The sequence below is a fragment of the Mustela erminea genome, chromosome 3 (genome assembly GCF_009829155.1).
Source record: "Mustela erminea isolate mMusErm1 chromosome 3, mMusErm1.Pri, whole genome shotgun sequence".
NCBI lineage: Eukaryota > Metazoa > Chordata > Mammalia > Carnivora > Mustelidae > Mustela > Mustela erminea.
The window spans coordinates 59,218,264-59,233,984 of NC_045616.1; the positions used below are offsets into that span (position 1 = coordinate 59,218,264).

Below are 15,721 nucleotides of genomic sequence, written 5' to 3' on the forward strand. Positions count from 1 at the left end.
GAAGGTGATGAACACCTGCCTGGCATATTCTTTGGTAGAGATGTATCCATCAGTTATCCGGTACCTGGACCTTTTAAAATCTCAAATGATTAACTACACTTATTCTGATTAAATACTATGTAGCCTTCTAATAACTTGATTTCCATATAGCTTGTTTAAAGGAAGGAATGAACTGTCAGGGTGATGACAACTGTATTAATCATGGATTTTTGTTGTTGGTGGTGGTTTTGTTTTCTAGGTTTGTTGTTGTTGTTGTTGTTGGGTTGTTTTGTTTTGTTTTGGTATGTGCTGATGCTTTGATATTTTGGGGCCTTGCTAACACTAGAGGGACCGCCCCTCCCAGGGTTAGCTAATTCCTAGGGATAGAAAACAACTTGCCCCAGAATGCATCCTTCATGTGCAATCCAGCCAACTCAGAGTCCATAGTCCAACCAACCAACTCCTTTATCAGGTTCTCACAGGCCTTCTCAGGGCCACTACCCCCCATCCTAGTCACTGCAGGGTCAGGTACCAAAAAACCAGTGACAGCTCCCACACCCCAGAAACCACTGAAATTATTCAAACTAGCCAATCCTAAACCTGATTACCTTGCCTCACCCATTCCTTCCTACAGAAACTATAATAAAGGGTCTTGGCCCAGTTTTCCCTCACACTCTGTCTCCAGGCAGACCCTGGTGCTTCCCCACACTGGCCCTGTGTGAAGTGGTATCCCTGCCTCCTCTTGACAACTGTGAGTAACAAATGGTATTTTCAATGTAACTGTCTCCTGTTGGCCTCAACATATGTGAATAATAAAACAACCTACATTTTCAAACAAGAAGGCACAGTCTTCTTGGAAGTCATAATCCTTAATAAAATAATGTTTGAGTTTATATAGCCTTGTTTAATGCCAATATTCCTTAGATCTAAGTCACATTTTTAAGTGATTTCCAAGTCGCCAAGAGGGTCAGAACATGGACCATGATAAATCCACTAGATTTAGTGGAGCTTTCCATTGGTCTTTCCAAGGTGACATCCTAACTTCTTGTGTACGTTCTTTGAATGTCTATAATTCTTTTTTTAAAGGTGTATGTATGTATGTAAGTAATTTCTACACCCAGTATGGAGCTTGAACACACTACCCCTGACTAAGCCTGCCAGGCCCCCCTGAATGTCTACAAGGTTTTTTTTGTTGTTGTTGTTGTTTTTAAGATTTTATTTATTTATTTATTTGACAGAGAGAGAGAGAGACAATGAGAGAGGGGATACAAGCACCGAAGTGGGAGAGGGAGAAGCAGGCTTCCTGCCAAGTGGGGAGCCCGATGTGGGGCTTGATCCCAGGATCCTGGGATCATGATCTGAGCCGAAGGCAGACACTTAACTACTGAGCCACCCAGGCACTCCAAATGTCTACAAGTCTTAAAGGGAAGGTCAGGAAAGGAAAATCTGGCAGGAGTAGCTAACACAACAAATAGCAACCAAAACAATTTATAAGACTTTCAATTAGCTGGAATACTGGGTCAAAGTGTAATGATCATGAGTAAGCTACATTTAGGTTTTGAAAATCAGTTACTGGGGCGCCTCGGTGGCTCAGCGGGTTAAAGCCTCTGCCTTCGGCTCAGGTCATGATCCCAGGGTTCTGGGATCGAGCCCCACTTCGGCCTCTCTGCTTAGTGGGGACCTTGCTTCCCTTCCTCTCTCTCTGACTGCCTCTCTGCCTACCTGTGATCTCTGTCAAATAAATAAATAAAATCTTAAAAAAAAAAAAAAAGAAAGAAAGAAAATCAGTTACTGGGTGCCTGGGTGTCTTAGTCGGTTAAGCAACTGCCTTCAAGTCAGGTCATGTTCTCTGGGTCCTGGGACTGAACCCCACATCCGGCTCCCTGCTCAGCAAGGAAACTGCTTAGCTGACTGAGCCATCTGGTGCCCCGGGAGACAGTTTTTCATCAGTATAACATCATTGTCATTGAGGCATTTTAGAAAGGTGCCTGGTATTACTGGGTATAATGTATATATGTATAGAATATACCCTCTGAAATTTTATTGCTTCTTTTCATTACCATAAATGTGTGGATAAGGAATTTGGGAAAACAGAAACTGAAAAGATTATTTGATAAATTGGTAAAACAATGGTTATATTCTTTCCCCTACAAATTTCCAAAGGACCCCTTTTTAAAAGATTTTTTATTTATATATTTGAGAGGAGAGAGAGTCGAAGTAGGGGGAGCAGCAGGCAGAGGGAGAGGGAGAAGCAGGCTTCCCTCAAAGCAGAAAGCCTGATGCAGGGCTCCATCCCAGGACCCTGGGATCATGACCTGAGCTGAAGGCAGACACTTAACTTACTGAGCCACTCAGATGTCCCTTATACATCCCTTTTAACTCAAAAAGAATTTAAAATGTATCTTTGTACTGTTTGAATTTTTAAAAACCATCCATATGTATTTTGTTCAATTTAAAAACCAACAAAACTACTTTTCAAGAATTAAATATATTTAGACACAAATGTATTTAAATTTCAAATACATTAAATATATGTAAATGACACACTTTATAGTTAAAGAAACAATGGCTTTATTTTATTATTATTTTTTAATGCCTTGATTTTAGGATGATTAAAGCAGAAGTGGTATTAGCTTTTTATCCATCTGTTCTGAATACTTAAAACATCTGGAGATCTTGGTTTTCAAACCTTACAGCCTCAGGACCTTTACATTCTTAAAAACTGAGGTGCCTAAGGGCTTAAAAAAAAATCCAGGTTACATATCTCAGTGTTTTCTACATTAAAAATTAAACCTGGAAAGAGGTGCTTGGGTGTCTCAGTAGGTTAAGTGTCCAACTCTTGGTTTCAGCTCAGGTCATGATCTCAGGGTCCCAGGATCGAACCCCATATATGGGCTCTGTGCTCAGTGTGGAGTCTGCCTGAGATTCTCTCCCTCTGCCTCCCCCTAGTGTGTTCTCTCTCTCAAATAAATACATGTTTAAAAAAAATTCAAACCCAGAGGGGCGCCTGGGTGGTTTAGTCATTAAGCATCTGCCTTTGGCTCAGGTCATGATCCCAGGGTCCTGGGATCAAGCTCCACATCTGGGTCCCTACTCTGTAGGAAGCCTGCTCCTTCCCCTTCCACTCCTCTTGCTTGTGTTCCCTCTCTCTCTGTGTCTCTGTCAAATAAATTTTTTAAAAAATCTTTGAAAAAAAATTTAAATCTGGAAAACTTCACAAACCTAATACATATTAGCATAAATATTTTATGAAAAGTAACTATATCATCCAAAATATATTTAGTGAAAAAAGTGGTATTGGTTTATGTTTCTGCAAATCTCTTTAATGTTTGGCTTAATAGGAAACAGCTGGATTCTCCTGTTTCTGCATTCAGTCTGTTGTAATATGTTGTTTTAATTGAAGCATATAAAGAAAATATGGTTTCACACAGATACATAAATGGAAAAGGAAGAAATAACTTAATAGGCTTTTCAGATAATTATGGATAGTCTTTTTGATACCATACTCAAACTTGAGTAAGTGGTAATTTCTTCAAAGGTTAGCTGTAATGTGGAATCTGAAACAATATCAATGAATTTCCATATTCTATTACACTAAATTTCACTTTTTTGTCCTGTAATTGGAAGGATTCCTTACCCATGCACTGTTTTGTAATATCATGTATTAGTTATTTGGAAAATAAAGACTCTTTGAGTTATGTAGCTCTTCCAAATGTTGGCACATTTTATTAATATTAGCACTGATAGCAGATAAAAGTCCTTAAGCAATGGGAATCAATCACAATGATTGATTCAAATTTATTCAAATTCTAATTTTTTATTATAAAAGTTTAGGTTCTGTCATTGGCAACAGATACTGTCAGTTGTTTTCCTTGAAAAGGCAAACTCATTTGTTCATTTTTGAGAAAATATTTGCCAAATACCCAAGATGAAATAACTAGTCTGTCAATTCTTTCAAATAAGTATTTTTTCCATGAAAAAAAAAATGACTAGTTCTGCTTGCATCAAGTGCTTTTCTTTAGGACTACCATTGAATTTCAGTATGCAGCGGAACTGTTTTGTATTTACCTTCCAATTCATCACCTTGACTATTAAAGAGTCAAGATGTTAATCTTGTTTTAAGATTCAAAAAAAATTTTTTTTAGGATTTTATTTATTTATTTGAAAGAGAGAGAGTGAATGAGAGCATGAACAGGGGAAGGGGCAGAGAGAGAAGGACAAGCAGACTCCCCACAGGGAGCCTGACATAGGACTTGATCCCAGGACCACGGGATCATGAACTGAGCCAAAGGCAGCTGCTTAACCACCTGAGCCACCCAGATACCCCCTTAAGAGTTTATTTTTAAGTAATCTCTACACTCAATGTGGGGCTCAAATTTATAACCCCTAAGACCAAGAGTCACATGCTCTACCAACTGAGCCAGACAGGTGTCCCAAGATCTTTTTTAAATTAATTTTTTTATTATTATTATGTTCAATTAGCCAGCCAGCCATTTTTAGCTTTTTTTTTTTTTAAAGGTTTTATTTATTCATTTGACAGACCAAGATCACAATTAGGCAGAAAGGCAGGCAGAGTGGGGGTGGGGGAATTAGGCTCCCTGCTAAGCAGAGAGCCTGATGCAGGGCTTGACCCCTGGACTCTGGGATTGTGACCTGAGCTGAAGGTAGAGGCTTTAACCCACTGAGCGACCCAGGCGCCCCCAGCCATCATTAATTTTTGATGTAGTGTTCAATCATTCACTAGTTGTGCATAACACCCAGTGCTCATCACCACATGTACTCTCCTTAATATCCAGCAACTGGTTTCCCCTCCCCCCTGCAACCCATTCCCTTCTGAAACCCTCAATTTGGTTCCCAGAGTCCAGAGTCTCTCATGGTTTGTCTCCCTGTCTGATTTCTTCCCATTCACTTTTCCCTCTCTAGCCTATGGTTCTCTGTGCTATTCCTTATATCCCACATATGAATGAAACCATATGATAATTGTCTTTATCTGCTTGATTTATTTCACTTAGCATAATCCCCTCCAGCTCCATCTATGTCGATGCAAATAGTGGGTATTCATCCTTTCTGATGGCTGAGTAATATTCCACTGTATATATGAGCCACATCTTTATCTGTTCATCTGTTGAAGGGCATCTCAGCTCCTTCAACAGTTTGGCTATAGGTGGTCATTGCTGCTATAAACATTGGGGTGCATATGCCCTTTCTTTTCACTACATCTGTATCTTTGGGGTAAATCCCTCATAGTGCAATTACTGGGTCATAGGGTATTTCTATTTTTAATGTCTAGAGGAACCTCCATACTGATTTCCAGAGTGGCTGTACGAGCTTGCATTCCCACTAACAGTGTAAGAGGGTGCCCCAAGATCTTAACTCAGGGATGTTAATCTTGACTCAGCATCAAAAATTAATAATTTTTGCTGAATCAGTGATGACACTTCTAAGTTTTTTTTTTCCTTTTTAATGTGAGTGGTGGCAGTGAAGAATATGATTATCAGTTGATGCCATGAACTTGATTTATACTAAGGCATCAACAATATAACCTACCATTGTTTTTCTAATATCAGTGTAAATTTCTACATGAAACAGGCAAATGTTATTATTTGTGAATAATAACAATTTCACAAATGGTTCTGACCTCATGAATCTCCTAAAAGCATCTCAGGGGGACTGAGGGGTTTGTCAGCCATATGGTAAGAACAGCTGGTCACAATAATTACTGAGGTTTTGTGTCTACCATCTATCCACCCATCCATCAATCCATCCATCCATCCATCCCATTTGTTAAGGGGCTATTCTGACCAGACATCATATTAAAATGAATAGTTTCTTCCTCTAAAACAACACAGATGAGAACAAAACACAAGCCTGTAGAATAATTATACCCTAGCAGAGGAGGTGCCCCAGGAGAAAGCCCACAGGGCTGCCTGGGGAAGTTAGAAAAGACTCCTCAAAGTAACCCTGGTTTAGGCGCTGAGCTCAACAGGCTCTGTGAAAAGGTCATGCCTTTCTACTTTAATCCAGAGTTTTTGTTTAGCTCTTGAATTCACAAAGTAGCAACAGATTCTCACAGTCAATATTTCAGTTAAATTTTCTGAACTCATATTACATTCTTTCATCCCAAGGAAAAGATAAAGAAGAAAGAGGTAATGACCCGCGTTCATGAACATTCTGTAGTAGCAAGCAAACCCAGAAGTGCTCAGCCACCAGATTTAGTCAGACTGGTCCCCTTACTGGTCAGAAACACAGAAACAAGAACCTCCCTAGAGGGTAGGAGGCCAAGTGAGCCCCTTTCAAGTCCTGACTGTTTTCTCTCTTCACTGGTGGTGGGACTACAAAAATAGCTTATTTAAAATTATGGAATAATTAAAATACATAGTAAAAGCTCCTGGGTGGCTCAGTGGGTTAAAGCCTCTGCCTTCAGCTCGGGTCATGATCTCAGGGTCCTGGGATCAAGCCCCGCATTGGGCTCTCTGCTCTCTGTTCGGCGGGGAGCCTGCTTTCTCCTTCCTCCCTCTCTCTCTCTCTGCCTGCCTCTCTGCCTGCTTGTGATCTCTGTCTGTCAAATAAAAAAATAAAATCCTTAAAAAAATACATAGTAAAGTAGCAATTACTTGGGGGAGAGGGTCTTTAAGAAACTGGTCGAATTAAATAAAGAAGAGCATCCTTCCTAAAGTTAGAGTAAGAGGTAAGTGAGTTAAGGGGCAGGCAGATGGGATTTTGAGTTTTCTTTCCAAGTTGGTATAAAGGAGCAATATCAACAAATCACTGAGAAATATAGCTTCACTTGGCCTCTTTCTATTCTGTTTGGGTTAGTAACAGCACCTGACCCTTTGTTACCCAAGTGAAAAACACATATTGTAGACTCCTGCCTCTCTCCCATACTCTCCACTCTACTGGTTTAAAAAGTCTTACAAATTCTTCCTTCATAACCTCTTTCCTCTGCCTCTTGAGCATTTCCATTCCCTTTTGCTATCACCTTACCTCAGGGTTTCATCTTTCACTTCTAGAATTCCAAATCTCCTTCTCATGCATTGTAAACACATTTCTAACTCATACTGATAATAAGGCTCCCCTACTTAAAATGGTGCAATGATTCCTATGACCTACAAGAAAAGAAGCAAACTGGTCTCTGCATAAATGCCCAGCCTCAGCATGGTGCTCCATATACTTTTTAAACCGATCAGTCTCTTTCCCAATTAGAGTTCCTTTGCTCCTATGTATCTGTCTGAAAGGCCCTTCCTCCTCTTGGTCTACCCAGTGAATCTTACTCATCATTCAAGACACAACTTACATGTTTTCTCTTAATCTGAGCAAAATGCTGTCACTGCAACCTGGTGTATAGCTCCATCACGGGGGTTATGGCAAATATCCAACTTACTGTTTATGGGTCTCTCTCCCCCACCTATACTGTAAGATCCTTCTGGTAGAAATCATTTCTGAATTATCTGAATTATCAGCCTCGGCACATCAGACATCCATTAAGTGCCTGTCCCCTTCCCTCCTGCAGTACGCCCCAGTGAGCCCTGAAGACACAAATGACTAGACAAATGACAGTCCCTGGATGGTAGGTACAAAGAAGAGAGAGGAGCAGTCACAGTCATGAGTAAAAGAATGACACCAATGGGGAACACTAGACACTAGAACAAAGACCCTGAGCTCCTACTGCTAAAGTCCCAAGAACTCCTCGATCCTGCCCCCTTCTTCCAAGTGGTTATCAGAACTTTATGGTTTCACTCATTCATTATACTCCCATATTCTAGATAAAAACAGTTCTTTAGTACTACTGTCTTCATCCTTCTATCATTCAACTATTTTCCTTGCCTTGATTCATGAATTTATGATTATTAGCAGAATGTAGGCTCCTACTAGGCAAGCTCATATCTTAAATTTCAAGGACAAAGATAGGGCATTTTTTATATATTTACTAGGAAATTATTTTTTATAATTAGAAGGAAAAAAATCTAAGACCCTAACTCCAACAAACAAGCAAATAAACAACCTGTTCTGAATAATTTTTAGCAATTTCCCCCCTCGATAGATGAGTACATATCTGACTAAATATAGTTACATCAATTTTATAGGGCCATAAACTACTGTACTTTATAAAGCTGATTTTTTGAAAAATTGGATCTCGTACCAAAGTCTCTTCTAGGACCAGGATTACTCTGCCAAGCGTGGAAAATAGCCCTTGGATGCTATGAGTTCTCAACACCAATACATTAGACTTGAGAACCTGGAGGGGAAAAATAGGTTATACTTATTTTGTGTCTGGGAACTTCTTCCCAAATATTTTTCTATGTATACAAATGCACATAAAGACATATAATTTTACATAAATAGTATGATACCAGATATTTGTTTTGCTGCCTGAAATATAACACCTTTTCATATTACTAAATGTAGATTCTCAGTGTTTATATACTATTGTATTGCATTCTTACATATTAAGACCTTTATATCATTATTATTTATTAACCAAGTTATGAAGTATCTGTTCTTTTGCCTATTTTTGTCTGGGTTATTTAGCTTCTTTTCAAAAATCAATTTATAGGAGTTCTCCACAGATTCTGAGTATGAACCCTTTGTCAAATATGTGTTAATGGTGTCTTTTGATGAGAGGAGTTGAATTTTGATAAAACCCATTAATCAATTTTTTTCTTTTATGATTAGTGTTGTGTTATAGGAAATCATTGCCAGGGCACCTGGGTGGCTCAGTTAGTTAAGCATCAGACTCTTGATTTTGGCTCATGTCATGATTTCAGGGTTGTGAGATCCAGAGTCCTGGATTGAGCTCCACACCAGATGTGGAGCCTGCTTAAGATTCTCTCTTTCCCTCTCCTCTGCGCTTCTTCCCACAGCGCACCCCCCCAATTTTTTTTTTTTAAATCATTGCCTTGGGTATGGAAATAGGGAAAAATTGGAAACACCTTACACTTTCATATGTCAATTATACTCCTATAAAGCTGAAATTTTAAAAAGAAATTATTGCCTACTTTCAAGTCATGAAAATATTCTCCTGTATTTTCTTCTAAATGCTTTAATGTTGGTTTTTTTTTTTTTTAAGATTTTATTCATTTATTTGACAGAGAGAGACACAGAGCAAGAGGAAACACAAGCAGGGGGAGTGGAAGAGGGAGAAGCAGGCTTCCTGCTGAGCTAAAGGCAGATGTTTAATGACCGAGCCACCCAGGCATCCCTCTTCTAAATGCTTTAGTTTTATCTTTCACATTTGGGCCCAAGATCCAACTCCAATTATCATTTGCATATGGTGTGAAGTAAAGATCAGTTATTTTTTTCCATGTGATTATCCATTAAAAATTTATTTTTCATTAGAATACATTTTACAATTCCCTTATATATTTTTGTTCCCAAGAATGACTTATTTTTTTTTAAGTTTTTATTTATTCATTTGACAGACAGAGATCACAAGTAGGCAGAGAGGCAGACAGAGAGGGGAGGGGGAAGCAGGCTCCCCACAGAGCAGAGAGCCCAATGTGGGGCTCGATCCCAGGATCCTGGAATCATGACCCGAGCCAAAGGCAGAGGCCTTAACCCACTGAGCCACCCAGGCGCCCTGACCCAAGAATGATTTAAAATACACCTTTAAATCTTAACCTAAGTAATAATCAGCTGATAAACTTCTTAATATAAAAGCATTTTTCCTAAAGATTAGTATTTTAAAAAATATTATCAAGGGTCATGTGTTCCCTGGATGACTCTGTTGGTTAAGCATTTGACTCTTGATTTCATCTCAGTTTGTGATTTCACGGTCATGAGATTGAGCCCTGTGTCTGGCTCCACACTAGGCATACAGCCTGCTTAAAAGTCTCTCTCTTGGGGTGCCTGGGTGGCTCAGTGGGTTAAAGCCTCTGCCTTCAGCTCAGGTTATGATCCCAGGGTCTTGATATCGACCCTGGCAGGCACTCTGCTCAGCAGGGAGCCTGCTTCCTCCTCTCTCTCTGCCTGCTTCTCTTCCTACTTGTGATCTCTCTCTGTCAAATAAATAAATAAAATCTTAAAAAAAAAGTCTCTCTCTCTTCCTCTCCTTCTGCACCTCTACCTGCCTCTAAAATATATATATATGTGTGTGTGTGTGTGTGTGTGTATATATATATATATATACACACAAATATATATGTGTGTGTGTATTATCAAGGGCCAGACAATCAGGTAGCAAAAGTAATCTTCTGGACAAATTAGTTTTATTTAAAACTTCATTAAAAGGCAGTTCATTCATAAATTCAACTCTATAATATAAAGAGTGGTAATTTTAGAAAATTCATAAAGTAAACATTAATTTTTACTATAATTTTAAGAGTTATTCTTTGTTGCTATTGTTAAAATTTTATAATTATAAAATTGCATTTTTCCTTTTGGCAAACAACCATAGAAAGTGAAGTTTTAGGTGTTATTTGATAAATAGCACTGCATTTAGTGGAGCTAAAATTTTAAGTGGAAATATAATTGTCTTCTTTAAATATATGTCTACAGTGTTTCATGTTATACCCCTTACTTCTCTATCTACAATGGACATGATCACATGACAGGTCTAGAAGAAGGGAACTGACTTTGTTGAGTACCTTCTGTGTATTAAGCATTGAGCTAGATGCCTCTATTCCGTGAATCTCAATCTTCGTAACAACTCTTCAAAAGAATCCTCATTTTCCCTCCATTTTTTAGGTAAGGAAACCAAGACTCAGTGGGGTTAAATATTTCCCAAAATCTATAGCTAGGAAGGTTAAGAAGTGGGATTGTAAGGGAGGATTATCTGAATTCAAACACAAGCTCTTTTCTCTATACACTACTATTCTCTGGGAGAAAAAGTTGATAAACAAAGACAAATTATGTATCTTAGGACATTCATTGGTAAGTTTCTTTTCAATAATGAAAGAAGTAACATGTTTTTCTGAGTACCTTGCTTAAGATTATGGCACACACTATAAAGGACAGTTAAGAACATTCACTTACCATGAAGGACTTTATATAACCTAGCTGAGCAGATAAAACTAACATGTATGACATAATTAGTGAATAATATCAAATAGTTAAAATTAACTGTTAAAGTAAGATATGGAGGCCATTGTTGTTGCAGGCATTTTTGAAATGATGACCATGCTGAAGGTCACTGAAGTAATGTTTAGAGTGGGCTACATTATGAAAGATCTTGAAAGAGTTAAACTTAATAAAGTGACATTTAAGAGACCCTTGGAGCTTTCTGATCTGGCAAGAGGTGCTTACAAAAGTTTTCTTCAGCAGAAATACTCAGCATATTTCTGAGTAGAATGTGAACAATGAAGTCATGAAGAACTTTTTAAAATTCTCGCAGTAAAACAAGGGCCTGAACTAAGGTGGTCCTGGTGATAAACTTGAAAATCAAATGTTATGTTACTAGGATTAAAATTCTGCTCTTCAGTAGTATTGTACTTACTACAGATAAAATACTACAATTGAAACAAAGAATATAAAAAAACACATATAGTTGTCAGCATGCTCTCAACAATATGGAAATTCTAGATCCATCTAATTTAATCTATATTGTTTTCAGTAAATGGATTTTATTCTGTTACGACAAAGCTGCTCACCTCTGTGAAAATTAGAACATTTTTAAAGCCCTCTTACTCTTCCTTAGTCTTGGAAATAACCAGTTTTTCAGGAAAAAAGAAAGAAGGTACCATAAATTAGTGGAATCTCTGTAATGCAAGGCCAACCAAAATGTGATTTATACCTGTATCGCATGGAATATGATTATAGGTTATGACATGTAAATTCTTTCAATTACCTTCAATATATCAAAATTACATTTTATAAAGGGGTTTAAAACATAATTGTCCTAAATTATTATTAGACCAGGCCCACTGAAATCTTTTCTTTCCAAATCTTTTAAATACATACAGTATCATAAGGATATAAGCCTAATAAAATAAGCACTAAGTGTTTTTTGATTAGATGAATTAGAGCATATGATCATCACAATTTATATGGTAATTAATTCAGACCAAAGCAGAGGGTTATGAAACAAAAACATGAAATAATTTAGAAGAATCTTCTTAGAGATTAACTTTGACTCCAATGGCTTGTTTAAATTCATGGTTTTGTGGTTCCAAGATATCATAGAAAACTTGTTTTTTGTCAAAATGGTCTCTAATGCAAAGCAAATCTTCAATGGAATAGTTATCATTTTTTCCAGTCCAAATAGTCAGGCTGTACCTGTGTTAAAATAAAACAGAATTTTATAGTGAAAAGTAAAAGATAAGAAACAGTGATGAGGAATTCCAATAAGCCTAAAAATAGTTACTCTCATTTATCTTTAACCCAAATTCACACAGACAAAAAAATTAATTAGCAGTGCTGGAACATATAGTTCCTGTTTCATTCCTTCATAAACATCAAAAGAACTAGAGAGAAAAAAATTCACATTGCCATCATCTAAATTAGGTAACTGCTATATCTGAATTATAGGATTGTGAAATGGCTTTGGAAACCCAGACTGGTAACCCTGAAAATGGTCCAAATTTTGGACAAAAAAACTGAAGAGATTATAATGCTGAATAAGGAATTTGTTCCCTACACAAAACCTACAGCTCTAATTTGGGTTTTTTTTTTTTCAGTAGTCTGGGTAGAGTCAAAGGCATGACTGCAAGGGACTATGAAGAGATACAAATATCACTGACATTACCAACATTCATATTCACTTATATGTGGCCCCACTCTCCCTTCTGGGGGTGTTTGTATGAGATATAAGACTGCCAAGGGATGTCACTAAGGATGCCAAACAGAATAAATTTAGATCCATTTCTGGGCGTTAAAGAAAACAATAATAATATATGCAGATTTGTCATGGATGTTAAGAATATACTCAGGATTTTAAAGTTATTTAAATTATATATTTTCATTTCTTCCAGTAGACATTACTTCTATTACAAAACTATTGCATCAGAGTCTAAGAAAATGCAAAGCTGCTAAGTAGTTCCGCACTTATTTTCCCCACAAACATTTCAGAATGCAGGAAAAAAATCTCCAAAGTCCTTCTTCAACTACTACTAAGAAAGTCTAACCACGGTATGTGTTCTTGCTATGTTGGCATATTCCTGTCCTTAAGGATTGTGATACCATTCTAGAGATGCACTTTGAATTTTATGTGGAATTTTATTCCACAGCAGCATTTGGTTTGCTGCACAGTAGCAAATTTTAAGCTACAGGTGAGGACACACACAGACACAAACACAAATAAGAATTTCTTTAAGATCTATATTTTTACGACTTACCAAGACTGAATCAGAAAGAATTTAAAAATCTGGATAGATTAACTACTAGTAAACAAATTGAATCAACAATTAAAAAATCTCCCAATGAAGAAAAGCCCAGAACCAGATGGCTTTTGGTGAATATTTCCAAACGTAAAGAATTAACACCTATTCTTCTCCAACTCTTCCAAATAACTGAAGAGCAAGAAACAATCCCAAATTTATTTTACAAGACCAGCATTATCTTGATACCGAATCCAGAGAAGGACACTATTAGTAAATAAAACTGTTAAGTCAATATCCCTGATGAATATAGATGAAAAAATTCTCAATTAAATACTACCAAACCAAAGTGTGCAGCACAATAAAAGAATCATTCACCATGATCAAGTGCGATTTATCCCTGTGATGCAAAGATAGTTCAACACAAACAAATCAATGTTATACATCACATTTAATAGAATGAAAGAATAGAATCATATGATCATATTAGTAGGTGCAGAAAAAGCATTTGACAAAATTCAACATCCACTCATGAAAAAATTCAATAAATTAGGCTCAGAAGGAACATATCTCAACAATAAAGGCCATTTATGACAAGTCTACAGCTAACAACATACTTCATAATGATAGGATAAAAGCTCTTCCTCTAAGATCAGGAACAAGACTAGAGTGCCTACTCTCACCACTCTTTTTTTTCTTTTTAATGTTTTATTTGATCATGGAATCAAGCCTCAAGTTGGGCTCCATGCTCAGCACAGAGTCTTCTTAGGACTCTTTCTCCCTCTCCCTCTATCCCTCCCCGCCGGGTCACTCTTTCTCTCAAATAAATAAATAAATCTTAGAAAAAGACTTATACAGTGATGTAATTTCATTTATTTCTCAATAAAACAAAAATACTAAAAAAAACCCTGTGTTTTTTTTTTTTTTTGCTAAAATGGCATCTTTATTATTTTATTTGAACACAATTGTGACTAACCTTACGATAAACAGATATGAATTCAGGCTAAAAAAAGGAGCTCTCCAGTCTTACTCTGCCTCTTTTAACCCTCTCTCTATTATATTTAAAGTGAAATAGGAAAAAAAATTACCTCAGGGTACCTAAATTGTATTTATTCAAATCAATTCTCGGGTTTCATTTTTAAGCCCTTTTTTAAATGAAATTATATAGGAAAAATACATAATACATAAAGATGCATTTCAATGAATTATTATAAAATGAACTCTAGTTAACCAAAACACAAATCAAGAAGTAGAGAACCTCCAGTACACTGGGAAGTACCCATATGTCACTCTGTAATCACAACATTTCCTCTACCCTGGACTGCTCACAACCTTGTCCTTTGTGGTAGTCATATTCTTACTTTTATTTACTACCTATATAGCCATCCCTAACTAGTACAGTTTAATTTTTGCCTGTTACCTAATTTTATATAAATGGAATCATACAAGAAGTAGAGAACCTCCAGTACACTGGGAAGTACCCATATGTCACTCTGTAATCACAACATTTCCTCTACCCTGGACTGCTCACAACCTTGTCCTTTGTGGTAGTCATATTCTTACTTTTATTTACTACCTATATAGCCATCCCTAACTAGTACAGTTTAATTTTTGCCTGTTACCTAATTTTATATAAATGGAATCATATGATGCATAATATTTTTTTTGGTATTGCTTCCTTTTTTTTTTTATCCTTTTTTTTTTTAAAGACTTCATCTATTTGGGAGATGGAGAGAGACAGAGAGAGCAAGCACATGTGCACCAAGTGGGGAAGGGGAAGAGGGAGAAGTAGACTCTCAGCTGATCAGGAAGCCTGATTCAGGGACTGATCCCAGGATCCAAGATCTGACTGAAGCGGAAGGCAAATACTTAATCAACTGTATGTAAAGAGGTGAAGAGAATCTGCCCATGTCTGTAGATGATAGAGAAAGCCTACCAAAGACATTGCTAGATGAGAGGCACATTCCACCTAAACATTTTGCAACAGTGGGAATGGCATCCCTGAGCTACAAGTGGAAGCTTTCTTCAATTAGGTTTGGTCCCAAGAAGCTATGAAGATAAGGAAAGAGTGAATACGGAAAAGCCATAGTTGTGGGTATCAGACTATTCCTGTAGTAACTCAAAATTTAAAATTTAAGCAACAGATAAAAGATTTTACTTAGAGGGGTGCCTGGGTGGCTCAGTCAGTTAAGTGTCTGCCTTCGGCTCAGGTCATGATATCAAGACCCTGGAATCAAGCCCTGCATCGGCTCCCTGCTCAGCGAGGAGCCTGCTTCTCCCTCCCTCTGCCGCTCTCCTTGCTTGTGCTCTCGCTCTTTCTGTCAGATAAATTTAAAAAACACTGAAATTTTAAAAAGGGGGGGCGCTTGGGTGGCTCAGTGGGTTGGGCTTCTGCCTTTGGCTTGGGTCATGATCTCAGGGTCCTGGGATCGAGTTCCGCATCAGGCTCTCTGCTCAGCAGGGAGCCTGTTTCCTCCTCCTCCTCTCTCTCT

General features: G+C 37.5%; 1 protein-coding gene across 2 annotated transcripts in view; it reads right to left on the reverse strand.

Annotated features, from left to right (window-relative positions):
* Nucleotides 1–11,660: 11,660 nt before the first annotated feature.
* FAM151B (family with sequence similarity 151 member B) overlaps nt 11,661–15,721 on the reverse strand; it is a 34,141-nt gene continuing 30,080 nt past the window's right edge. For both annotated transcript variants that reach the window (XM_032335862.1, XM_032335861.1), the window contains exon 6: nt 11,661–12,189. In XM_032335862.1, coding sequence (XP_032191753.1) covers nt 12,030–12,189 — 160 coding nt within the window. In that variant the 3' untranslated portion in view covers nt 11,661–12,029. The remainder of the gene's footprint in view (nt 12,190–15,721) is intronic.